The 27,855-nt window shown below is 38.7% G+C and overlaps 1 protein-coding gene across 1 annotated transcript in view; it reads right to left on the reverse strand.

The window, feature by feature from the left end:
* Nucleotides 1-16,159: 16,159 nt before the first annotated feature.
* The window catches only part of LOC148523016 (uncharacterized), a gene marked incomplete at its 5' end in the record, with an annotated part of 321,274 nt that continues 309,578 nt past the window's right edge, over nucleotides 16,160-27,855 (reverse strand). The window contains 3 exons of the mRNA XM_088473293.1: nucleotides 16,160-16,210; nucleotides 19,570-19,713; nucleotides 27,591-27,737. Coding sequence (XP_088329419.1) covers nucleotides 16,203-16,210; nucleotides 19,570-19,713; nucleotides 27,591-27,737 — 299 coding nt within the window. The remainder of the gene's footprint in view (nucleotides 16,211-19,569; nucleotides 19,714-27,590; nucleotides 27,738-27,855) is intronic.

Raw genomic sequence — 27,855 nt, forward strand, 5'->3', positions numbered from 1 at the left:
CAGTAATAGTAGTTGTCTTAGTTTTAACAGTAGCAGTAGTCGCAGTAGTAGTAGATCTGTAGTAGCAGTAGTAGTAGTCTTAGTTGTAACAGTAGCAGTAGTAGTAGTAGTAGTAGTAGTAGTAGTAGTAGAAGTAGTCGTAGTAGTAACAGTAGTAGCAGTAGTTGCAGCAGTAGTAGTAATAGTAGTAGCAATAGCTGTAGTAGTAATAGCAGCAGTGGCAGTAGTAGTAGTAGTAGTAGTAGTAGTAGTAGTAGTAGTAGTAACAGTAGTAGTAGATCAGTAGTAGCAGTAGTAGTAGTCTTAGTTGTAACTGTAGCAGTAGTAGTAGTAGAAATTCTAGTAGTATTAGTAGTTGTATCAGCAGCAGTGGTAGCAAAAGTAGTAATATTATTATTATTATTATTATTATTATTATTATTATTATTATTATTACTAGTAGTAGTAGTAGTAGTAGTTGTAACAGTTGTAACATTATTATTATTATTAGTAGTAGTTGTAGTAGCAGAAGTAGTAGAAGTAGTCGTAGTAGTAACAGTAGCAGTAGTCGCAGTAGTAGTAACAGTAGTAGTATATCAGTAGTAGCAGTAGTAGTAGTCTTAGTTGTAACAGTAGCAGTAGTAGAAGTATTAGTAGTATTAGTAGTTGTATCACCAGCAGTGGTAGTAGTAGCAAAAGTAGTGATAGTAATATTATTATTATTATTATTATTATTATTATTATTAGTAGTAGTAGTAGTAGTAGTAGTAGTAGTTGTAACATTTGTAACATTATTATTAGTAGTATATCAGTAGCAGCAGCATTAGTAGTAATAGTAGTAGGAGTAGTAGTAGTAGTAGTATCAGTATTAGTTGTAGCAGTATTAGTAGTATTAGCAGTAGTAGAAGTAGTGGAAGTTGCAGGAGTAGTAGTAATATTAGTTGTAACAGTAGAAGTAGTAGTAGTTGTATTAGTAGTAGTATCATTATTAGAAGTAGTAGAAGTAGTCGTAGTAGTAACAGTAGTAGCAGTAGTTGCAGCAGTAGTAGTAATAGTAGTAGCAATAGCAGTAGTAGTAATAGCAGCAGTGGCAGTAGTAGTAGTAGTAGTAGTAGTAACAGTAGAAGTAGTGGAAGTTGCAGGAGTAGTAGTAATATTAGTTGTAACAGTAGAAGTTGTAGTAGTTGTATTAGTAGTAGTATCATTATTAGTAGTAGTATTATTATTATTATTAGTAGTAGTTCATGGGCAAGTGGGAGGAGGAGTGCATATGGGGGGGGCATGGCTTTGGGGCAAATTTGATCCTATGGCGGAGATATATAGACGACATCATTTTTATATGGAACGGCACCAAGGCAACTCTTGATGCCTTTTTAGAACATGTTAATGATAATGACCTTAATCTCAGTTTTACCACACAGATGAGCAGAGATAGAGTTGTCTTCCTGGACCTAGAGATTTATATTGATAACAATAGACTACATACTCGGACGTATAAAAAGAACGTGGACGTGAATAGTTATATTCTATCCACTAGTGGCCACTATAAGAGCTGGCTAGATAACATACCTAGGGGACAATTTAGGAGAATACGGAGAAACTGCTCCAAGATTGAGGATTATCAGGAACAAGGACGTGAATTAAGTACACAATTCACTAATAAACTTTATGACCCTAAATTAATACAACAGGCATTTTTAGAGGCTGGACAATTGGATAGGAGAACAATTTTGAACACAAAAAATAATGATGAAACAATATCAGCATCCCAACAACAAGATGTCCAATTCATCACTCAATATAACAAATCGGGATATCACATTAAACAGATTCTAAAGAGACACTGGGACATCTTATTACAAGATGATGATCTGGATAAAGTCCTCAGCAGAGTACCTAAAGTTATCTACAGGAAAGCCCCAGATATCAAACAGAAATTGGTCAAAAATCATATTCCTCCAAACACATTTGTACAAAAACAACTACCCTATATGTCACAAACAGGAGGTTTCTACTACTGTGGAAAATGTACAGGGTGTAAAGTTACACACACCCGTATCAGTAAAAAATTGACACATTTCCACTCATCAACAATTGACAAGAACTTTAAAATTAGACAGAATATGTCATGTGAATCCCGGGGGGTGATTTACCTTTTAAGATGCGAATGCGGCCTCGAATATGTGGGTCGGACGATTAGACCTCTTAAAAATCGTATCTACGAGCATATCAGGAACATCAAAATTGGCTATGAGAATCATAGCGTGTCCAAACATTTCAAAGAAGCACATAATTCGGATCCTACCAATTTATTCTTCATGGCCATAGAACAACCGCAGGTCAATTGGAGGGGGGGAGATCATCTTAGAATTATAGATAAAAATGAAATGAAATGGGTTTTCATTTTACACACCATGACCCCCAAAGGTTTGAATATTGAATTCAATAACAGAATATTAATTAATTAATTAACACCAACATATAAGGATTTTCTTCCTTTTAAATTAATCATTCAATTTACCTAACTTTGAGTGCTCATGTGCATCAGAAATGGATTAAAGATAGGAATTTAGATTTATGGATTAGTGATTCATAGATAATGTGTAGGATATATATGTTGAAGATTAATATATCTGAATTCATAGAGAGAGTAGTTCCTTTTCCCCTTCCCCACCCCTTTTTTATCCTTACATAGCACAATCTGACAAATTCAGAGACTGGACACAGTATCATAAAAAAGAAAAAGTCTGACACACCACAACTTTAAAATAGTATGTTGTGGACTCCTCAATCTTCACACTTGCATGTCTATATATTCAAATTTTTTTTTTTTTTTTCTTTTTCTTTTTCTTTATGTGATCTATATTGAGCGACTGCTTAACCATTTATATCAGATTTCTACTATATATTTTTATAAAGTTAGAACAACAGCCCAAAGATGCTTTTACACAGACGATTGAGTCATCAGACCTATTATTAAGGGAGACTCCCACCTCATAGATGATTGGCTGCCTGATAACATATTAACCAGCCAGCATCAGAACACACCCATCCTTGAAGAAGGCCTGATTGGCCGAAACGCGTCGACGCCCAGTTTTCCACACACGTGACTAAGGAAGCAGAGAGCCTTGTGCACAGCCTCACGCTGCTACTCCTTATCCTCCTAACAGGAAACAGCAGGAAACAGCACCCTCCTCTGCCATACTACAGAGCAGCGTGCATTAGAAGCAGAGGGTTGAGCGAGTGGTCCGGCTGGACTGACTGCGGCAATTGAAATCATACCGCACTGCTCCCCTCCTCCACACACCACATGGACAGTGCAACACGTGACATTCAGTGAAGACGCCGACCGGTAAGCCCCGCTAGCGGGACGCTGCAGTCACACTTTGCACGGCTCACTCTATCACCGGGACATTGCTTCAGACAGTGCAGGGACACGTACATGGATATCCACATACGGAGAGCTACCTTTCTACATAAGGTTACCCTCACTTCCCTAGCACATTGCAAGTAGCCAAAGGGACATACACATACTTGTCTTTTTAGACATAGGGTACCGTATATATTTACGGGAAGGTAACCCCCTCAAAGGGCACACCTACCACCCGGACATTATTTACCCACTTGGGATCAGTCCTATTGGCTGACTTTTTCTTGGCTACTAGTCGGTATGGACAAATACTGAGCTGATATTATAACATAAGGGTACCGTATATATTTACAGAAAGGTAACCCCCTCAAAGGGCACACCTGCCACCCAGACATACCTTGATCCTTCCATATAGGACTTAATCATCATATATAATTTTTATTAGATTATTTTACCATCATACTCCTACTACCAGAAAGGAGACATATAAGAGTCTAAAATAGCCATCCATATCACTAGACGCATTGGTATATGGTGTCTATATAAATAAAAGATTGTTTATAACATTCATTAGATCTGTTGTCATCTCCACATTTTTTACTTTAGCTACATTTTCTATAATATGATATATAGACAAGGTGAGCGCATGGTACAAAATCTATTTTTATCAGTATAATTTTGTTGGAGACAGGACATCTCCAGTACCAAGCAGCCCCCTAAAACAATAAACATCTTGTTGAGCGCTGTTCACATTTTCCATTTCTAAACATATTATTTAGTCCATAGTGAATCAGCAGCACTTAAGATAATCCACTACAGTCCATCACATATGGGGATTTTAGATGTTAGGCACAATAGGTTAGATAGGGCAGCCACAGAATTAAGATTTCTAGAAAGTGACACTCTAACAACTTCAATTAGTCTGCATGACACATTTAGTCATTTAGAAAAATTACTCCATAAAGAGACACGGATATGGTGGGACAAATATATACTCAATTGGTATGCTTCCAGGGACATTATCCCAAAAGGCCTGAGCATTAAAGAGGCTCCCACCCACCACACAGAAGATCTAAAATTTATGACACAGTGGAACAAAATTCTACATAATTGTTCAATTGAATTAATTAGATTGATTAATAGAAAACATGAGGAAGACCTACTCACTCTGGCTAGGGAAATACAAATCACAAATGAACAGTTAGATCCATTTAGAAAGACCACAGAATATACAGAAGTTGAATCCATTACTCAGATGAGATTAACTACTAAAGAAAATACATTGATACAAATGAAAATTAATAAAATTGTCAGGGATAAATTCAAGACTAGAGATATAAGACACTCTCATAAAACCCCCAAAAAGCGACAATTCGTTCATAAAAATCAGAAGATTACAAAACAATGCGTTAAGCATTCACCTCCCAAATATAAAGACACTGGATTAACGTATCAAGAATATATGACACGGGTACATCAAAATAAAAACAAAAACAAACCATCCCAAATACTCCATAATGTAACATTTAAATCCACATCAGATGTAGATGAGGACCAGTCGGCTACATCCTCAGATTCGTCATTCTCTATTTATGATATAGATGATGAGTCTGCATTCAACGAATTGACCAAACTATCATGGGATGGTAGCTGGGTCAACACACAAAGAGGAGAGAGACTGAGAAACACGGCTGAAGCAACAGACGTACATAATACCATAACAGACAAAATCAATCTATGTGAACAAGATACATTAAGTCTTGATATAGATACAAAGACAAAAGAAGTCACAATACTAAACATAGAATCAACTACTAATAAACCATGGGGGGACAGTTTTTTAGACTTGGAGGCAGGCGCTCATGCCTGCAGCCCACTAACCATAAATGCACCAAAAATCAAGAGGAAAAATATAGAGTCAGACGAGGATGTAGGGGGGGAAAACACTCCAAAAAAGCTAAAAACAAAGACATAATACCAAAGATTATGAATGACTATGATCAAAAAGAGTCCTTGTGTATTTTTAATTTGAGTAACACCAAACTGACAACACAACATGAACAAGTCCTATCAAAAGGATTAAAATTTGCACCGACACGTGCACCTAATAAATTTGACATATATTGTGATCTACAGGCATTTTTGAGGAAATTAACACTCAAAAAATATTTTATGAATAACCCAATAATAAAAAATCATTCAGAAACAGGAAAATTTAAACACACCAATCTCAAACCTAAATCAGATTTTTTCCCGAGCCATTTGAAAAATCATTACATCAAAACTTTTGAGGCTTTGGTTATCAAAGACCTCGAACAAATACAACCTGAAATTACTAAGTATAGGAGGACACAACAGCAGGGGCAATCACAAAATATTACTAAAAAAGAGAGACTAGCGTTAACAGAACTAGAAAGGGATAAAAATATTGTAATTAAACCAGCGGACAAGGGGGGGGGATTGTGATCCTTGATAAAAAGAAGTATATTATAGAAGCCCACAATATTCTGAGGGATAATGATACATATCAGATACTCAAGGGAGATCCCATACATAAATACAAACAAGAACTAGACACCATACTCAAGCAGGGACTCCAGGATGGTATTCTCTCGAAACAAGAATTTCACTTTCTAAATAACCCACATCCGGTCACGCCTGTTTTTTACTTTCTCCCCAAGGTCCATAAAGATCCACTGAACCCACCCGGGCGTCCAATAGTTTCTGGCATTAAATCACTTACAGCGAGTTTGGCACAGTATGCAGACACTTTTTTACAAAATATAGTCAAAGGATTACCTTCCTATATTAGGGATACCACAGATATAATTAATACTTTAGAGACAGTGGAGTGGCATTCAGATTACTGGTTAGTCACCAGTGACGTGTACTCACTCTATTCGGTTATTAAACATACAAAGGGCTTGGAAAGCACCAAATACTTTCTTGAAAAAGACCAACAATTAGAACAAGCACAGATAGAATTCATCATCAAGGCCATTGATTTCATATTGCATCACAATTACCTGTGGTTTGAGGATACATTCTATCTTCAGACCACGGGTACCGCCATGGGATCAAAGGTTGCCCCGAGCTATGCCAACCTGTTCATGGGCAAGTGGGAGGAGGAGCGCATATGGGGGGGGCATGGCTTTGCGGCAAATTTGATCCTATGGCGGAGATATATAGACGACATCATTTTTATATGGAACGGCACCAAGGCAACTCTTGATGCCTTTTTAGAACATGTTAATGATAATGACCGTAATCTCAGTTTTACCACACAGATGAGCAGAGATAGAGTTGTCTTCCTGGACCTAGAGATTTATATTGATAACAATAGACTACATACTCGGACGTATAAAAAGAACGTGGACGTGAATAGTTATATTCTATCCACTAGTGGCCACTATAAGAGCTGGCTAGATAACATACCTAGGGGACAATTTAGGAGAATACGGAGAAACTGCTCCAAGATTGAGGATTATCAGGAACAAGGACGTGAATTAAGTACACAATTCACTAATAAACTTTATGACCCTAAATTAATACAACAGGCATTTTTAGAGGCTGGACAATTGGATAGGAGAACAATTTTGAACACAAAAAATAATGATGAAACAATATCAGCATCCCAACAACAAGATGTCCAATTCATCACTCAATATAACAAATCGGGATATCACATTAAACAGATTCTAAAGAGACACTGGGACATCTTATTACAAGATGATGATCTGGATAAAGTCCTCAGCAGAGTACCTAAAGTTATCTACAGGAAAGCCCCAGATATCAAACAGAAATTGGTCAAAAATCATATTCCTCCAAACACATTTGTACAAAAACAACTACCCTATATGTCACAAACAGGAGGTTTCTACTACTGTGGAAAATGTACAGGGTGTAAAGTTACACACACCCGTATCAGTAAAAAATTGACACATTTCCACTCATCAACAATTGACAAGAACTTTAAAATTAGACAGAATATGTCATGTGAATCCCGGGGGGTGATTTACCTTTTAAGATGCGAATGCGGCCTCGAATATGTGGGTCGGACGATTAGACCTCTTAAAAATCGTATCTACGAGCATATCAGGAACATCAAAATTGGCTATGAGAATCATAGCGTGTCCAAACATTTCAAAGAAGCACATAATTCGGATCCTACCAATTTATTCTTCATGGCCATAGAACAACCGCAGGTCAATTGGAGGGGGGGAGATCATCTTAGAATTATAGATAAAAATTAAATGAAATGGGTTTTCATTTTACACACCATGACCCCCAAAGGTTTGAATATTGAATTCAATAACAGAATAATAATTAATTAATTAACACCAACATATAAGGATTTTCTTCCTTTTAAATTAATCATTCAATTTACCTAACTTTGAGTGCTCATGTGCATCAGAAATGGATTAAAGATAGGAATTTAGATTTATGGATTAGTGATTCATAGATAATGTGTAGGATATATATGTTGAAGATTAATATATCTGAATTCATAGAGAGAGTAGTTCCTTTTCCCCTTCCCCACCCCTTTTTTATCCTTACATAGCACAATCTGACAAATTCAGAGACTGGACACAGTACCATAAAAAAGAAAAAGTCTGACACACCACAACTTTAAAATAGTATGTTGTGGACTCCTCAATCTTCACACTTGCATGTCTATATATTCAAAATTTTTTTTTTTTTTTCTTTTTCTTTATGTGATCTATATTGAGCGACTGCTTAACCATTTATATCAGATTTCTACTATATATTTTTATAAAGTTAGATCAACAGCCCAAAGATGCTTTTACACAGACGATTGAGTCATCAGACCTATTATTAAGGGAGACTCCCACCTCATAGATGATTGGCTGCCTGATAACATATTAACCAGCCAGCATCAGAACACACCCATCCTTGAAGAAGGCCTGATTGGCCGAAACGCGTCGACGCCCAGTTTTCCACACACGTGACTAAGGAAGCAGAGAGCCTTGTGCACAGCCTCACGCTGCTACTCCTTATCCTCCTAACAGAAAACAGCAGGAAACAGCACCCTCCTCTGCCATACTACAGAGCAGCGTGCATTAGAAGCAGAGGGTTGAACGAGTGGTCCGGCTGGACTGACTGCGGCAATTGAAATCATACCGCACTGCTCCCCTCCTCCACACACCACATGGACAGTGCAACACGTGACATTCAGTGAAGATGCCAACCGGTAAGCCCCGCTAGCGGGACGCTGCAGTCACACTTTGCACGGCTCACTCTATCACCGGGACATTGCTTCAGACAGTGCAGGGACACGTACGTGGATATCCACATACGGAGAGCTACCTTTCTACATAAGGTTACCCTCACTTCCCTAGCACATTGCAAGTAGCCAAAGGGACATACACATACTTGTCTTTTTAGACATAGGGTACCGTATATATTTACGGGAAGGTAACCCCCTCAAAGGGCACACCTACCACCCGGACATTATTTACCCACTTGGGATCAGTCCTATTGGCTAACTTTTTCTTGGCTACTAGTCGGTATGGACAAATACTGAGCTGATATTATAACATAAGGGTACCGTATATATTTACGGAAAGGTAACCCCCTCAAAGGGCACACCTGCCACCCAGACATACCTTGATCCTTCCATATAGGACTTAATCATCATATATAATTTTTATTAGATTATTTTACCATCATACTCCTACTACCAGAAAGGAGACATATAAGAGTCTAAAATAGCCATCCATATCACTAGACGCATTGGTATATGGTGTCTATATAAATAAAAGATTGTTTATAACATTCATTAGATCTGTTGTCATCTCCACATTTTTTACTTTAGCTACATTTTCTATAATATGATATATAGACAAGGTGAGCGCATGGTACAAAATCTATTTTTATTAGTAGTAGAAGTAGTCGTAGTAGTAACAGTAGTAGCAGTAGTAGTAACAGTAGTAGCAGTAGTAGTAATAGTAGTAGAAGTAATAGCAGCAGTGGCAGTAGTAGTAGTAGTAGTAGTAGTAGTAGTTGCAGTAGTAGTAACAGTAGTAGCAGTAGTTGCAGTAGTAGTAATAGTAGTAGCAATAGCAGTAGAAGTAATAGCAGCAGTGGCAGTAGTAGTAACAGTAGATGTAGTGGAAGTGTTAGTAGTATTAGTAGTTGTATCAGCAACAGTGGTAGTTGCAAAAGTAGTAGTAATAGTAGTAGTATATCAGTAGCAGCAGCATTAGTAGTATTAGTAGTAATAGTAATAGTAGTAGTAGTAGTAGTAGTATCAGTATTAGTTGTAGCAGTATTAGTAGTATTAGCAGTAGTAGAAGTAGTGGAAGTTGCAGGAGTAGTAGTAATATTAGTTGTATTAGTAGTAGTAGTAGTAGTAGAAGTAGTAGTGGTATTATCAGTTTTAGTTGTAACAGTAGTAGTAGTTGTTGTAGTAGTTGTTGTTGTAGCAGTGGCAGGAGTGGTAGTAGTAGTATTAGTATTATTTGTAACATTAGTATTAGTAGTAATTGTAAGAGTAGTAGTAGTAGTAGTATTATCAGTATTAGTTGTAACAGTAGTAACTGTAGTAGTAGTAGTAGTATTAGCTGTAGTAGCAGTTTTTGTAGTATATGTAATATTAGTAGAAGTAGTAGTAGCAGCAGCAGCCATGGTAGTATTATCAATAGTAGTGGTAGTAATAGAACAGTAGTAGTAGATCAGTAGCAGCAGTAGTTGTATCAGTATTAGTTGTAACACTAGCAGTAGTAGTAGTAGTAGTAGTACTAGTAGTAGTAGTAGTTGCAGGAGTAGTAGTAGTAGTAGTAGTAGTAGTAGTAGTAACATTAGTATTAGTAGCAGTAGTATTATTATCAGTATTAGTTGTAGTAGTATTAGCAACAGTAGTAGTAGTAGTATTAGCAGTTTTTGTAATAGTTGTAACATTATTAGTAGTATTAGTTGTAGTAGTATTAGCAACAGTAGTATTATTATCAGTATTAGTTGTAGTAGTATTAGCAACAGTAGTATTATTATCAGTATTAGTTGTAGTAGTATTAGCAACAGTAGTAGTAGTAGTAGTATTAGCAGTTTTTGTAATAGTTGTAACATTATTAGTAGTATTAGTAGTAGTAGTATCAGCATGAGTTGCAACAGTAGTAGTAGTTGTTGTAGTAGTTGTTGTTGTAGCAGTGGCAGGAGTGGTAGTAGTAGTATTAGTATTATTTGTAACATTAGTATTAGTAGTAATTGTAAGAGTAGTAGTAGTATTATCAGTATTAGTTGTAACAGTAGTAACTGTAGTAGTAGTAGTAGTATTAGCTGTAGTAGCAGTTTTTGTAGTATATGTAATATTAGTAGAAGTAGTAGTAGCAGCAGCAGCCATGGTAGTATTATCAATAGTAGTGGTAGTAATAGAACAGTAGTAGTAGATCAGTAGCAGCAGTAGTTGTATCAGTATTAGTTGTAACACTAGCAGTAGTAGTAGTAGTAGTAGTAGTACTAGTAGTAGTTGCAGGAGTAGTAGTAGTAGTAGTAGTAGTAGTAGTAGTAACATTAGTATTAGTAGCAGTAGTATTATTATCAGTATTAGTTGTAGTAGTATTAGCAACAGTAGTAGTAGTAGTAGTATTAGCAGTTTTTGTAATAGTTGTAACATTATTAGTAGTATTAGTTGTAGTAGTATTAGCAACAGTAGTATTATTATCAGTATTAGTTGTAGTAGTATTAGCAACAGTAGTATTATTATCAGTATTAGTTGTAGTAGTATTAGCAACAGTAGTAGTAGTAGTAGTATTAGCAGTTTTTGTAATAGTTGTAACATTATTAGTAGTATTAGTAGTAGTAGTATCAGCATGAGTTGCAACAGTAGTAGCTGTAGTAGTAGTAATAGTAGTAGTAGCTGTAGTAGTAGTAATAGTAGTAGTAGTAGTAGTAGTAGTAGTAACAGCAATATTAGTGTCAGTCATATCAGTAGTAAAAATGGTAGTAGTTGTAATAGCAGTCTTAATAGTAGTGGCAGTGGTAGTAGCATTAATTTAGTATTAGTAGTAGCAGCAGCATTATACTGTAAGCAGTAGCAGTAGTATAAGAACTAATAGTAATAGTAGAAAATTACTTCCCACCTGAGATGTTGAAGGCACGGATTTTGGTGTTACCCTTGATCTCTAATTTTCATCTGATAACATTATTGAACACAGGGTCTGATTCAGCAATCAATGCAAAGGAGAGAACGCACACACTTGGCCAATGTTTTCGTACTGTGCATGCATTGTACTGTGTGTGTGCAAACTAGCCAGTGCGATCAGGTAAGCATTCACAGACCCATTCCAATAATGATGGACAGGAAGTGCCATTTGTCGGTGGTGACGGGGGTGGTGAGATGAATGCAGGCATGCCAGTGATTTGGACACCATTTTAGGGGCATCCAAAATTAAGCCAGTGCGGCAATGGACGCAGTGATGAGCCTCTGTGCACACAGGAAGTTGCCAAGATCCTGCATGAGGTCTGGTCAACCACTATTATGCAAATGTAGTAGATGGTTCTCGATGTTACCAATGTTTATGCATCTTGCGTACTGATCAGGCTTTGAGTAAAGGAGATGGGCAGCTTCATATAGGGTTGGGCGTCAGCACACAAGATGCAGTCTCCATGCATATGCATTGATTACCATATTCTCGCAGTGGCCGGGTGCGTGCATTTTCTCATGTGCATTCCTTGCTGAATCAGACCCACAGACATTAAAATGTATACAAATATAAAGAGTTATCACTGGCATTTAAACTTCATTAGACCTACATATAAACAGCTCCTGTCAATGTCAAGAATGTAGGCAAACCTTCAGAAAAAGAAATGTAATAAAGTTTTATTAACTGAGCTTTTGCATATGAAAGTGTGTACAAAAACTCCCAAAGTCTCTACTGTATGTTATACAAAATTAACATTTATTAATTTCTATAAAGTTAAAGTAAAAACTAAACATAAAACAATAATTTTGGTTCATACAGAGAAAAAAGATAATTGTTGTAGGGCAACGGTGAGGAAATTTTTTCTACCGAGGGCCATTTTGTTATATATAATATTATTTGCGGGCCCGGTGCAGGCCATGTCCCCTCCATGGGATGTCAGGGAGCTGTAAGGGCAGCAGTGTGGCCATCTGAAGCATCCTAAGGATGTTCCTGACAGCACTGCTACACAGATTCTAGCTATAGGGTGCCATTCTAGGCACCCTGCTAGTCAAATGAGGCTAGGAGAAAAAGCTCAAAGGGCCAGACCAAATGATTCCATGGGCCTTATATGGCCCCCAGGCCTGAGGTTCCCCATCCCAGATGTAGGGGAAAGCAATTGTAATGTATCATAACACTCTCATATAAATCCCAGCGATAGGTGCCTACACTTTTTTTAAACAATGGGATCATGAATTAGAACAATCACAGACCATTATAGTGGACTATTGGTTACAGATAAATATAATCCCGTGGAGCACAAAATAGTTATACCCATTTCACACTTACATCTAAATCCTGGGTTTTTGCATGTGAACGCGCATTGACCTGAGATTTATGTAAGTGTGAGTGCTCTTTACCAGGGTCAGGCTGGGACCCAGGAATTTGCCAGGTTGATTGACCCTGCAATTTCCCAGCTCTCATATCTGAAAGGGGTATTCATTTTGCTGTGTGTTTAGCAATGAGTTTCTGGCTCCGATTAACACAAGGATCCACAATTGCTGTGTTAATCATCCATGTTGCAATTTCCAGCACTACATAAGTAGGATATATTGATACATTGTGAATAATAACTTTCAGTCTATTTTACTAAGAAAAGTCCTGAGTGTTCCATGCACTGTCACAGATCCAATGGCTTGTGTGAAGTATGCAGCAAGGATCCATGGACACTTGGCTGGAGTGCGATCATTGGGTGCCCATGACCATCTGCTGTCAGACTGTGGGTCAAGATTTAGATCTGATTGGCACTTGATCAGTGGGTCCCCGAAAGGCTGGAAGCTGCTCTATGCAGGGATTTTGTGTAAGAAATTGGGGAAGTCTCTGTATATTATAAAGAATCAGCTTGTTACATAGTGTGTGATCAATCCATCTGCACAAATAAACTGATGCCCTTTTAACCAGACTGCATAATGCATATCAGTGTGTCGTGCACCTTCGTAGTCAATTGCTTGGATGAGCCCAGCATTTAGTATTTGTATAGGGGCAAATAAAGCAGGAATATATGAAGGATGAGTACAGTAGTTCCAGTAATTACATCTCTATTATCTATCTCCTGCCTGCTACCTTTATATCGCTGGGACCTGCTTGCAGGAGTAGACACCATACATTTATCCATGAACAAGGAGAAATAAGTTACTATAAGTGGAGAAATAAAAAAGCAGGACAGGATAGGAGATGATGATTTTCAGAGGCATAGTATATTCACTGACAGAACACAAAGAAAAGTTCCAAATAATTTGACATACCTTTAAAGGTAAGAATTAAGGCACCACTGTAGGGAAACAAGATAATCAGAATATATACATCATGCATCATGGTGATAACAGAAGGTGGATAAAGCACATTCTTCTCCTCTTTATAGCAGAGAGTTTGCAAATCACAGTCTGGCATCTGGTTAACAACTAGAGTCCCCATTAGTGGAGCAATGACCAGGAACACTCTACCCAGCACCAGCATTTCTCAGAATTTGGAGGTGGCAGCAAGGGGAAAAGTGTGACTCCAAGTATAAATTACTGCCATCTTCATGATCTTGGCAGCAGTGGTGGATGTGAGTGAAAATCTGCCCCAAAGTCTTACTCATTGGTCTTGGGTCTGTGGTATTTGGACAGGGTCAAAACTATTGATGGTCATATGGCTTGGACTGCAAGGATTGGTGAAACATTATGGCTGCAATTGGAGCTCAAACTGTGAGCACCCACACTTGCTTGAGGCTAGGTCACATGCTTGATTCTTCTTTCAAGGTATACTTTATATGTGTCCATGGTGCTTTATATTATTTTTTAATCTAATACTCTAATTCCAACAGCTTTAACATTTTGATTGGACTGGTAGATACTGTATATCCAGAAAGCCATGAAGATATTTGCATAATTTGGGTAAAATCCAGTGCCCATGGCAGTGCCAACAATTTATTCCAATAAAGAAAAAATAGCTGTTATTTTTTTATTGAGATCTATGCCATTGAGTAGGAAGTGTGTGAAAGAGGGGTTATGCTTGAAACTCCTAAATAGTTATTTGATTGCATTGTCAAAATGTGTTGGAAAAGACATTACATATTCTTGCACTGATGTGCCCTACAATTTTAGTCTCACCTAGATGGATATTTTCCAGTTATCCAGATCTGGGTGTTGTCTTATACAAAATGGGTACTGACTTAAAATCCTTATAGATTTCCATTTTTATATAATATCCTGAATTTCCATGTTCATGGTTTATTTTGTTTGTATGACATTTACATAGATAAATGTATTCCTCCCTTATTCAAAGTACTAGATCACATTTCTTCCATATCAACATTTAATCATACCTAAGGGACATCAGAATGTTACAGAATAGTGTATTTTATGTATTCCTTTTTGTCTCCATTACTAGTAAGAATTTTATAACACTCTTATCAAGAAATGTGAAAGACTATAAAGTATATTTTCATTGATATCTATTTCTTTACATTTATCACTCTCTCGCTATATTTTATTTCTTTATATTTTTCTATATTATATGATGCATCACTTTTATTCCAAACTCTAAATTTAAAATTAATCTTTACTGACCATGATGCAGAATATAATCTAGTTGAGCTGTCCTTTTGTGCTTTCAGCATGATCCACCTGTACCCTTATTGATTATGTTTATTTAGGATTATGAGTGACATTCTTTAGATTTAGTTTGAAGCTGCATGTTGGTTTGTAGAGCTGCATTTTGGTGTATTATTTTTGCATATTTGCAAACCTTGTAGTTTCCCTTCCATCTTTAAACCTAAGCAAAACCTGGTGGTGATGACATTGTATTACTTGAATCTGGGGGGTTTGCATGTCTTAAGGCGAAGACCTCACAACCAAGGGATCGTCACCTCTCTGTGGTTTCAGTATGAAATATGGGTGGCTGTTTAGATCCTGATGCCGGCTGTTAAATACCCTAACCCTCCCTTAGGGGGTGCTTAATCCTAAAACACTCAGGGTGGTGCCTAACATTAAGTCCCCCCAGGGGTACTTAAACCTAACCCCCCTTCCCGCACCCTAATCCTAACACTCCTGAGGGGGGTGCCTAGCCCTAACATCCTCCCCAAAAACCTAACCTAAACCCTGCTACACTCCCTAAACCTATCCATCACCCCTGCAGCTAATACTAAGGATGCCCTGGACTTACCGCATTAAGCCATCATCCTTTGGCATTCTGGTTTTGGGATCAAGATAGGGATTGGTATTTTGACGCTTATCTTAATTCCCCTGCTGGGCTTCTCCTGTCGGGATATAGACTTGGGGCATTTAGTCTGCTGATCTATAAATTGCATCCCCTCTTTACAGGTACTATCCTAACATTTATGTAGTACAGGTCATGACGACAATGAGCAGAGGAGAACATGAATTATCTGTGATGCATAAATTGGTATCAATGTCTCTGTAACTATATCTTCATGTATATTACATATGAGATCCATCTTATTTAATTATTATTTGTATTATTTATTGTAATCACTTGTCACTTCATTTAATTAATAAGAGAAAACAAAAAAAAGACGCAAATCTACATGATTTTGAATCATGTTTAATTGTGTTGAGCAAAAATAGAGAAGCAGTTGTCTACTGGACGATGTATTGCTGGTCTGCAGTAACAAATGATAAATGATGCAGCCTCCCATGGATTATAGTGATAGATTATCCACCTGTATGTGTGACAGACAGAGATTGTGCAGCATTAGTCCCTGTATAGCATAACCAAATGTATTAATACATTCAACATAAATTTATTACATACACTTTAACTCCTACACTTAATTATTGGAATAAAAAAGGTTATTAAAAAAAGTTTAAAAAGGTTAATAGGTGATTAAAAAAATAAAAGAGAAAAACATGTATTATTATTATTATTATTATTATTATTATTATTATTATTATTATTATCATCCTTTATTTATATGGCGCCACAAGGGTTCCGCAGCGCCTTACAAAGTACAGAAACAAATGAGCACACAAGACAACAATTATTAACAGTACAGACAATGCAGGACAAGTACATGATTTATAAACAATACTGCATAACACCTAAATAAGCAGCAGGGTGTCAGTAATCAGTTTTAAGTGCCATTGTAAATGAAAGTAAAAGTAAGGCAAGAAGAAGCAGGTGAGGAAAGAGGGCCCTGCTCGTGAGAGCTTACATTCTGAGGGGAGGGTCAGACAAACAGGGGTGACATAGATGGGCTAGACAGTGAGGAAGGAGCATAGAGTAGTGGGTTAGGATGAGCGCTGGAGAGCATTGAGGAAGAAATGGGTCTTGAGGGCCCATTTGAAGATTAAGAGACAGGAAGCCAAGTGATGGAGGAATTTTGCAGGAGCAGTGGTGTCAGAGGGGTATAGCCAGGGTTTGGTGATGGCAAGGAGAATCAAGGCATTGCAGATGAAGTGCTCATGAATGGAGACCAGTTTATTATAGACAAAACTGGCTTTCCAGAGGGAACAGGAGAGAGGGACAAAGTTAAGAGGCGAGAAGAGAATGAGATTATTAGGGTTGATGTAGTGTGGAGGTGATATTGATCTAGAGAAGGAGGATAAGGAGTGTGGGGTTATGTGGCTGGCTTCTGAATGAGGAAGGGTGACAGCAGGTGGTGGGTAAGGTGGAGGTATAGTGTGGTGTGGGGGGGAGGAAGGATAGGTAACTTGGAGAAAAAAGAGGGTGCAGAGTTTAGTGGTGGTGCAGCAGGACCATGGTGGAAGAGAAGATAATAATACTGGAGTTGTGGGAGATGCAGTGGAGAGACTTATATGTGATGAAGAGAGACAGTGGAGGGGAAGGAGGGGGAGAACATAGAGGGGACTATGGATGGAGAAAAGAGTTGAAAACTGGTGGTAGAGGAGAAAATAATGTAGCAGCTGAGTGAGGGAGGAGTAGAAGAAAAGAGACATCGTGTAGATGAGGCAGTCGGGGGGGGGGAAGTCAGTAGTAGTAATGAGTGTGAGATGAGAAAGCAGTACAGGTCAAAGGTCAAAATCAGATAAAAGGAAGAACAGTCCTGGAAGATGTAAAGGCACAACTACAATAGTGTATTATAACCAAAAAAGGAGTCTAGAGGTGTTCAAGTAGCAAGACTAGAGAATTAGTATAAAGTAAGAATATATTAAAAAAATAAATAAAACGTATAGGTGTGAAACAATGGCAGATACTACAGTGGTGTAAAGATAAATTGACAGTGGTATTGGAATGATTTAAACAATGTAGAGAAGAAACACAAACATACAAGTATTAAATGTTCAGTGAGCAGGTAGGTGCTTAGAATGCTGAAGCAGGGTGTTGGCAAAAGGTGGGTCCAGGTTATATTGGAAGCTGGTGGCTGAGTTGCAGGGTTTCCAGAAGCTCAGAAGATCCTTTGCTTTTTTCCCAAGTTTTAGAGAGATATATGTATATATGTAGCACTAATAAAGACCTAAAGCCGTGAGGGCTTAAGTAATAGTATAGTAAATATACAAATTAACTTTTAATAACTATTTGTAATTAAAATAATTGATTAACATAAAGCAAAGAATAACAAAGAAATGTAATTCATAGGCGTCCCACTGTAACCCATGTAGTAGACTCTAGATGACTGCATCACCATGTACTTTCACTAGCAGGACGGACAACATGTGGAACTATTCATACAGTGGGGAACCTGTTAGTTGATTTTCATTTTACCATTGTATGTTTTATTTCCATGTATTGCTTATCTTACACATTTGGTGTGACTTGTTCTTGAGGTGTGAGAAAAAAATACAGTAATTTCTATAGAAATAACTGCATCACATTTTAAGACCCTTAATTAAACAGCAAAATGTCATAACTGTGGAATAAACACTGTGCTATAGTGTTTTTTTAAATATCCTGCCCACAATTGGAACCCCCCCATTCTATTATATACAGTGGATCTAAAATGGCTGCCTTGTCTGGTTCTTCTGTAGGATGAAAAATGAATTGTTGTGATTCTGGCAAAAGTAAGCCATGTAGTTCACCAACAATGGATATCTCATCTGCATCCTTCTTGGGTAGATAGACTAACGATATTCACTGTGACCCATGTGGGAGGTAATGATGGAGGAAATAGGCTGCAGTGGGTGATATAATACATCTGGTCCTACAATGCACCTTCCCCCTTCCTCATATCACTCTGACCCATGTGGGAGGTAATGATGGAGGAAATAGGCTGCAGTGGGTGATATAATACATCTGGTCCTACAATGCACAATGGGATGTGCGATAGGCAGGGGGCTCTAGGGGTGTACGACCTGAGTGGTCAAATAGGTGTACCACCCATTGAGGGCGCACCATTCCCCAGCATCAAGATTTCAATGGGACAGTACTGTCCCACTGTTCCACCCTTGGGCCAAAGTGGACCGTGGGTGGTCAAATTGGAGGTTTGGGGACTCCCACCTTCAGGACCCCGGAGTCTGAATGGATTCTGCATGCATGCATGTGGCAGTCATTCAGTGCCATGAGAGGGCTGGGGGAAGCCCAGATAGTGAGGCTTCCCCCCAACCTGAGGTTATTTGGAGGCACGCCCCTCAGGTAATGTCACGTAAGGAGGCATGGCCTATGGTAATTAGGCCACACTCCCAATTTTGGTCACACACGATAAGGAGCACAGACCACTCACCCAGCACAGGGTGCTATTAGCCCTGGAGCCGACGCTGGGAATAGGATATATTTAATTCTTGTTTATAGTTTATTTAAGAGTTTGACATTTTTTGGTGGAAAAGACTTTGCCTTATTACATTGACAGAAGTTGAGGTTTGGTTCCAAGAGGCATCATGAGGACATTACACATGATAATGATTTAAAAAGTGTATTTTATATCTGGGCTATGAGGCTGAGCAAATGTTTTCTTGATTACAATATTTTTAAATGTAACAAATTAAATCTAAGTAGCTAGGGCTACAGCCTGTCTGTCCATGTAGTAATGTGTGTATCTTGTGTGCGTATAATTTATTATATTGCTAATAATTCTCCAGCTCATCCTCATGTCTCTGTATGACAAGGACACTGAACTCCACTTACCTATAGGATCCATGCACTGTATGTGACAGGCGTAGTTACAGCATTTCTTGCTGCCATCACAGTCCCAGTCACTTCCACACTCCGGATTAGGGTCTTTTTTACATGGACTTGTTCGGATCATCTTACACTTACCTGGTTTATCACCTGGGTTGAAAAATAAAAATATTCCTCATTACCTGATTATCAGGCGTAGTTCACAGATAATTCTGTTATATCTGGATAATAAGGGTTACATTTACCAATAGTCATGTCTGGTCTGAGATTGCCTGAGTTTAAACATGCACAGCATCACTGAAGTACAGGAGACTTTTGATAGCTGAAACATATTTTGCTAAATCATGCTTTTTATAGTGTATCTGATGCCCCTGTGCCTGACTGTAACTAAACACTCCCAATCATGCAGCTTGCATTTACTGTATCAGTGAATAAAGTATAAACTGCATATGTATATTGTGTAAAAAAAAAGTCTAAAAAAAAAAAGTGTATAAAAATGACATAGGGTCCCACTTCAAAAGCTGTGTGAGTCAGGCCAGGTTCAAAAAATATGGGAGACAAAATGTTTAGGGGTTCTACATATTTAATGAGACACCACTGGGCTCTGTGAGCCAGTCCTGGTTTTAAACATATGGGGAATAAATGGCAATATTTTTAAAACCAGCACCAGGCTCCACTAGGCGGGGTATATTGTTGCAGCCAGGGGACACTGTCACTGAAAGGGTACCCTGGCTGTGGCATTACACTCTGGCTAGTTTGAGCCCAGCACTGGTTTTTAAAAAAATGGGTAACACCACGCCATTTTTTTCCAAACATTTTTAAAGCCAGGACTGGCTCACAGAGCCCAGTGCTGGTTCATATTATACAAGGGAACCCTAAACATTTTGTCAACTGTATTTTTAGAACAAGCACTGTCTCATGGAGCCCAGGACTGGTTATGCTTTTGGGAGAACCCCCAAGCCATTTTGTTCCTTAAATGAACCCTTTAATAAACACATTAATACACACTAGCAACTTGTGTGTATCTCACTGAAATAAACACAGAAGCTTAGTAAATTTCCATATTTAATTTTTTTTTTAAATAAAACCCACGTACGATCATTCCTACTCATGTTTAGTCTCAGACAAACAAAGGCCATACATGATTGCTATTAATTTTACCCCTAAGTGTACATCTAAATGAACCTTTTCCACATCATTTATGGTTTGTCTTTTCCTGACTTAAGGGGACCGTCATGAGCAAGATGACCTTTGCTGCCATAGTAAAGACATAATCTTAGAGTCCACCTTTTGGTCTTCTCTTCAGTGGGTAGTTTGAATCTCTTGAGCTGCATAGGTTCCCCTGAATCTACCATAGTAAAAGAACAGCAGCACAAGCGGAATAGAAAATACCTTCTCCATCTTCCTTGGTAGGCCTATCAATCTTATTGGCATTTGTGCTCAGCTGTAGCATGTCACAATCAGACTTTCTTTAAGTTCAGAATCAGCATAGAGGCAGTCGTGGATGATGATGTCACCCATGTATTATAAGCACTAAGGCCCTCATTCAGAGGCAGTCAGAGTATGCAAGCGGTCGCTCAGAAACTGGGCGGCCGCTTGTATCCTGACCGGCCGCCTCTGTGTCAGTCGTTAGGCTGTGGGTTTACACCCACAGCTCTAATGACCGCTAGGGTGATGGTCGCGATGGTCGCAGACTGTACGGCCGCCTCTGAATGAAGCCCTAAGTGTGTTATAATAACACAAAGTGTAATTTATAAAACAGATAAAAAAACAGTTGAACAAACATTGAACAACATCTATGACAAGGTAATTACAATACCATTCCTTAACAGTAGTTTGTGTGTTGTACATTTTTGAATGTTTTGAAAAAATATATTGAAAACTTCTATTAATGATATCACTTAAAGGAATCATCTCTAAGACTACTACATCCTTTACTCTCCCTGAAGCTCATCCTTCTGTACATATTGCTGCCTCATTACTTTTCTCTCCTCTTACAAACATACATGAACTTTTTTAAATTATCTGTACATTGACATTAGCATCCACAACCTCACACCATAATAAACATTCAGACAAATCCCACAAATATATTTATATCTTGCTCCTGTTGCTTCTATTAGCTGGTGACATATCACCAAATCCAGGCCCGACCCACATGCTCACCCACAACGAACTATAAATCCAGCAAACCTCATAAACATTGCATGCCTCCCTTCACCCTCCAAGTCACTAACATGTGCCTTATGGAATGCACGCTCTGTCTGCAACAAACTAACATCCATCCATGACCTCTTTTTTTCAACTAACCTCTACCTTCTGGGAATAACAGAAACATGGCTCACATAATCAGACACTGTGACCTCTGCTGAACTTTCATATGTTAACCTACACTTCTCACACATCTCCAGGCCTGGTAAGGTAAAGGAGGTGGGGTAGGAATATTATTCTCCTAATATTTCACATTCACAGTTCTCCCACAGGTACCTTCACTTGTATTTTCATCATTTGAAGTACATTCTATCAGGACTTTCACCCCTTTCTCTCTGTGAGTTGCTGCTATCTATCTATCTATCTATCTATCTATCTATCTATCTATCGCTTGCCTGGGCCACAGCAACAATTTCTGGAACATTTTTCAGCCTGGCTCCCTCACTTCCTATCCTCAGACATCTTCACCATCATTATGGGTGATTTCAATATCCCCATTGACAGTCCACAATCTCCTCATGCCTCCAAACTACTCTCTGTAACCTCCTCTCTGTAACCTCCTCTCTTTGCTTGTCTCAATGGACTGACTCTGCTACACATCAGGAGGGCCACTGCCTTGATCTTGTATTCACCCGACTATGCTCAGTTTCTGATTTCACTAATGCTCCTTTCCCTCTCTCAGATCACAACCTTATCACCTGCACACTCTCCTCCATTACATCAAACTCAATGTCAGTGAAATCAACCAAACCTACTAAAACCCACAGAAATATTAATGTGATTAACTTTCAAACATGATCTACCTCTCTATAACAATGACTCTCACCAATTTCTACATTCACTTCTCCGGAGACTGCTGCATCACACCTAAACCAGATTCTAGTAAAATCCCTTGATGAAGTGGCTCCAGCTACCCATCACACACCACGTAGACTTAGATGTCAACCGTGGCATTCTAACTTAACAAGGTATCTACAAAAACGCTCACATAAAGTAGAATGTCAGTGGTGAAAGTGTGACTCCATGTGACTTCCTCACATACAAGACTATCTACAACTCTTATCGTACTGCTCTTGACACAGCCAAACATACATATTTCCAATCTCTTATCTCTGCTCAAGCCTCTAACCCCAAGCGACTTTTTAATACAAGTAAAATGCTTCTTAACCCTCCCTCACCCAAGTCAACTGCCACTATCTGTGCACAAGATCTTTTGTCCTATTTCAAGGATAAGATTGACAATATCTGAAATTAAATGGTATGTTCTTCCTCAGCTAGTGACCTACTCAATTCCCTACCTGGACCCTCTGGCACATTCTCTTCATTTGACCCCACAAATGAAGATGAAGTATCTACAACCTTCTCATCCTCCTACTCTCTTACCTCTCCTCTAGATCCTATACCCTCACAAATCAGTAAAGCTCTGTCTCCTGTGCTCATTCCAACCCTAACTTAAATCTGTAATCTCTCTCTCTCTCTCTACTGGCATCTTTCCATCACTGTTCAAGCATGCAGTCATAACTCCCATTCTGAAAAAACAAAATTCTGACCCTAACACTCTCTCAAATTACCGTTTTATCGCCCAGCTCCCATGCCCCTCCAAGTTACTGGAGACACATGTCTACACCCGCCTCACACAATTTCTTAACAGCCACAACTTATTGGACCCACTTCAGTCTGGCTTTCATTCCCAGCATTCCACAGAGACAGCACTGACTAAGGTAGCAAATGATCTGGTCACTGCCAAGGCTAAAGGCCATTACTCACTCCTAATTATTCTAGATCTCTCTCCTGCTTTTGACACTTTTGACCACTCTCTTCTCGTACAAATATTACAATCCCTAGGTCTTAAGGACACAGCTCTTTCTTGGTTCTATTCCTACCTATCTGATCACTCTTTTTCTGTTTGTTTTTCAAATTCTGCCTCCTCTTCGCTACCTCTATGTTGTGTCTTTGGTCCTTTGCTATTCTCAATCTATACCACCTCTTTTGGCAAACTAATCCGCTATTTTGGATTTCAGTACCATCTGTATGCGGATGAAACTCAAATATACCTATCCTCTCCAGATTTATCACCATCTGTATTGGTCCATGTCACTGAATGTATTTCTGCCATTTCATCTTGGATGTCATCTCTCCACCTGAAACGTAATATTTCTAAAACAGAATTAATTATATTACCAACCAACCACTATTACCAACAGTTACCAATCTGATCTGGTTATCACTTTTGATAACTGAACAATCCACCCCACCCCACAAGCTTGCTGCCTTGGCGTCATCATTGACTCTGAACTGTCCTTTGTTCACCACATTCAATCTGTCTCAAAATCATGTTACATACATCTAAAAAACATATCCAAAATTCGACCATATCTGACACAAGACACTGCAAAAACTCTAATCCATGCACTCATTATTTCCTGCATTGACTATTGCAATAGTCTCCTTACTGCTCTTCACAAAAACAGGCTATCACCATTACAATCCATTAAGACTGCAGCTGGGAGGCTTATCTTCTTTGCCAAATGTTCATCGTCTGCTGCCCCGCTCTGTCAGTCCCTCCATTGGTTGCCGGTTTTCTACCGTATTCAATACAAAATACTGTTACTTACACATAAGGTCATTAACAGAATTACACCAACATACATCTCTTCACTCATCTCAAAATATCTCCCGACCCAAGCTCTCTGCTCAGCACAAGATCTGTGTCTCTTATCCCCATGCATTCCTTGCTCCCATTTACGGTTACAGGACATTCTTTGGGCTGCACCCAATCTATGGAATGTCTTACCATGCACAATAAGACTTACCTCTAGTCTTTAATCCATCAAGCATTCCCTGAAAACTCACAACTTCAGACAAGCTTAGCAGATTCCAGAACTGACCACATAACCTTCATAGCTTACATGTCTTATTACATCCCCACTCACAGTGGATCATGCAGCCCACCAAGAAACTCTGCATTCTGACCAGACCAAATTGCAATATATAGCACCTATCCTTGTGTATAAATGCCTATTTCCCTATAGAGTGTAAGCTTGCAAGCAGGGCCCTCTTATCTCTAGGTCTGTCTGTTATTACCCTGGTTTGTTCTATAAATGTTTCCAATTGTAAAGCGCAATGAAATATACTGCGCTATATAAGAAACTAAATAAAAATAAAATAAATTGGCAAGCTGCAAGAATGTATCTGTGGATTCCAGAACAAGGTATTGGACTAGAGAATCCTTTATTTGTTCAGATAACCCCAGATGGAATTAGCTACAGAGAGCCGGATCATTCATCTGCTGTCAGTGGACCAGTGCCTGATTTCAGTGCAATAGGCTTCAGCTTCATTTTAGAGCATGTAAATGTGACTCCACTGATCCAATCCTGTCTGTTTCATCATATAGAAGACCTAATGCTATAAAAAAAGGCATCTACCGATTACAAGACTGGATGGTCAGGGGTTAACACAAAGACCCATGTCTGCAGGTCATCTTGTAACAAGGAAATAATTAGTCCCACTCACTGGGCTCCAGAACTGGAACAATGAGACCTTAATCAAAACTATAACTTGCTGCTTTCTTTAAAGTTGAGAAATATTTTCTGGTCTCCAGTGAAGCAATCATGAAGGTGCATCTTCGGTCATTTCAGATAAGCTAGACTGGTGGAGCCGATCTAACAGTATCCAAACAGACAAATCTTGAACCACTTGAGACAAGATCTGGATCAGGTTCTCCAATATTTGGTCAGGGTTTTGCCCAGTGATGTAAGGCCAGTGATAATGTAATGATGCTCCTGAATAATTTGTATAAGACCCCTAGTCATGCTAGGAATGGCCTCTGCCTATAACAACTGCCACTTGTTCCCTTAGATTTGGATACACTCAATAGGACTTAGGATGCCATCAGGTCTTAACCTTCCAGACAGTAGGGGCTTATACAATTATCAGGATATAGCATGATATGCTGTAAATTGAGGATATAGAACAATTACTGAGGCAGGACTGACCTCAATAGCAAGCCAGGGAAGTGGGCCCATAAAAGCTAAATCATAGGGCTGGCCAGAGAAGCAACCTGACAATTATATATAAACAAAAATGTTTGTTAAGCTGGGCTAAGGGTGGAGTATCCTGGAGGTGGTAAATGAAGCAGGGGCAAACAGAGTTAATGTTGCTCCAAGCCTGAACAAAAATAATGAATATCCATAGTGACAGGGCTATAGACAAACCAAGTACAGGCTTGAAAAACAAGGAATGTTGTTATGCACTGAGATGCAAGTAGTATATATATTTCAGGACACAGAGTGACAGGGACAGGACCAGCTAGACGCATCGAAGTATAAACTATCACTGGCAGGGCACAGTGGGGCTAACTGTCTTTTAACTGAGCAGTGGCCAGTCAGGTCTAGTGAGAGACCAGCTCTCTAGATGAAATACCTAATGCAGCTGAATGCTACCCCTTACCCAGTAGCATCATGGCCACTGAGCAACAGCTAGGATCAAGTATCAGTGCGGCTGCTTGGAGTACCTGGTTGCCTAGTGACTGCTGGGACAATCAGCCTTTGTGGCCATCCTTAAGCAGCATCCAGGTCACCCATTAATGAAACATATACAGTTCCCAATCATGATCTCTACATGGATTGTATTGGATTAGTTGAGAGGAAAAAAAAAAAAAAGAGGTTATCTCAGGATCACCTTTTCTGAATGGTGATAAAAAGAAGCACAGCTTAAGAAATACCAATACAATTAGTCATCACAACACTCTTTGGTAAGGCTGGGCAGCAATCATGAAGAAATGTTCCCTAGAACTAACACTTCATGGTATATAGTGTAGTGGTCCTAGGCTAGATGTGTTTGATTCTGAATTTTTAATTTATCATTGGGGATGGTATTTTTTGCATAGAGCAGCATTTTATTTGTTTATTATTGCTCTAATCTATTGCTGATATGCAACATATGTTATAACCTAAAAATAATCCAAATTTAAAAGCCTAGGAAACCTCACAATTCTTATGAAGTCAACAAAATGTATAGCTGCACTAATATTCACCAAATCCCCTCTAAAATACAGCCAATACTTAGCGTAATGAAGAGTACCAGAATGGTTGAATGATTGATTTGGATTGATTAATTAATTAAAAAATCTGTAAATCAAGGAGACTGTCTTGGGCATTATCTCCTTACAGTTTTTTTATGGGTTAAACCCTGTGCTTGGCACCTACAGTAGATGTAACCATTCTATGGCCAAGAGTGTCAAAGATGACCATTCACTGACCCCAGTGGAAGTCATACCATTTTAGTCTATGCCAATCTGAGTTGTCAGTACCATTGACTAGGTGAGCAACATTGGCTTGGAATTGCAACCAAGTGGCTAACCTACACCATAGCAGTGTTTTTAAACCACCCCATTGAGAACTATCCACATTTAAGTAGAAAATCAGAATGATCAATTGATTGCTTGATTGATAAATTGATTTATTAGAATTAAGATTTGTAAGGCACCACATAACTTCTGGTTAAAAATGGTCCTACAATGCCCCTTCCCAGATCACTGTGACCCATGTGGGAGGTAATGATGGAGGAAATAGGCTGCAGTGGGTGACATCTGGTCCTATAATGCACCTTCACCCTTCCTCAGATCACTGTGATCCATGTGGGAGGTAATGATGGAGGAAATAGACTGCAGTGGGTGATATATTACATTTGGTCCTACAATGCACCTTTCCCCTTCCTCAGATAACTGTGACCCATGTGGGAGGTAATGATGGAGGAAATAATTCTCTGGCTCATCCTCATTTCTGTGTGTGACAGGTACACTCATCTCCACTTACCAATTGGATCAGTGCACTGTATGTGACAGGCATAGTTACAGCACTTCTCGCTGCCATCACAGTCCCAGTCTTTTTCACATTCTGGATTAGAGTCTTTTTTACATGCAATCAATGTTGGGGTCACCTTACATTTGCCTGGTTTATCACCTGGGTAGAAAAAAACCAAATGATTCCTCATTATCTGGTTATTAGGTGTAGTATGCTTATAATTCTGTTATATATGGATGATAAAACTTATAAAAGCAGTGACATTGGCTTAGTTTGA

This window comes from Taudactylus pleione, unplaced genomic scaffold (assembly GCF_031769625.1).
Source record: "Taudactylus pleione unplaced genomic scaffold, aTauple2 ptg000134l, whole genome shotgun sequence".
Taxonomy (NCBI): domain Eukaryota; kingdom Metazoa; phylum Chordata; class Amphibia; order Anura; family Myobatrachidae; genus Taudactylus; species Taudactylus pleione.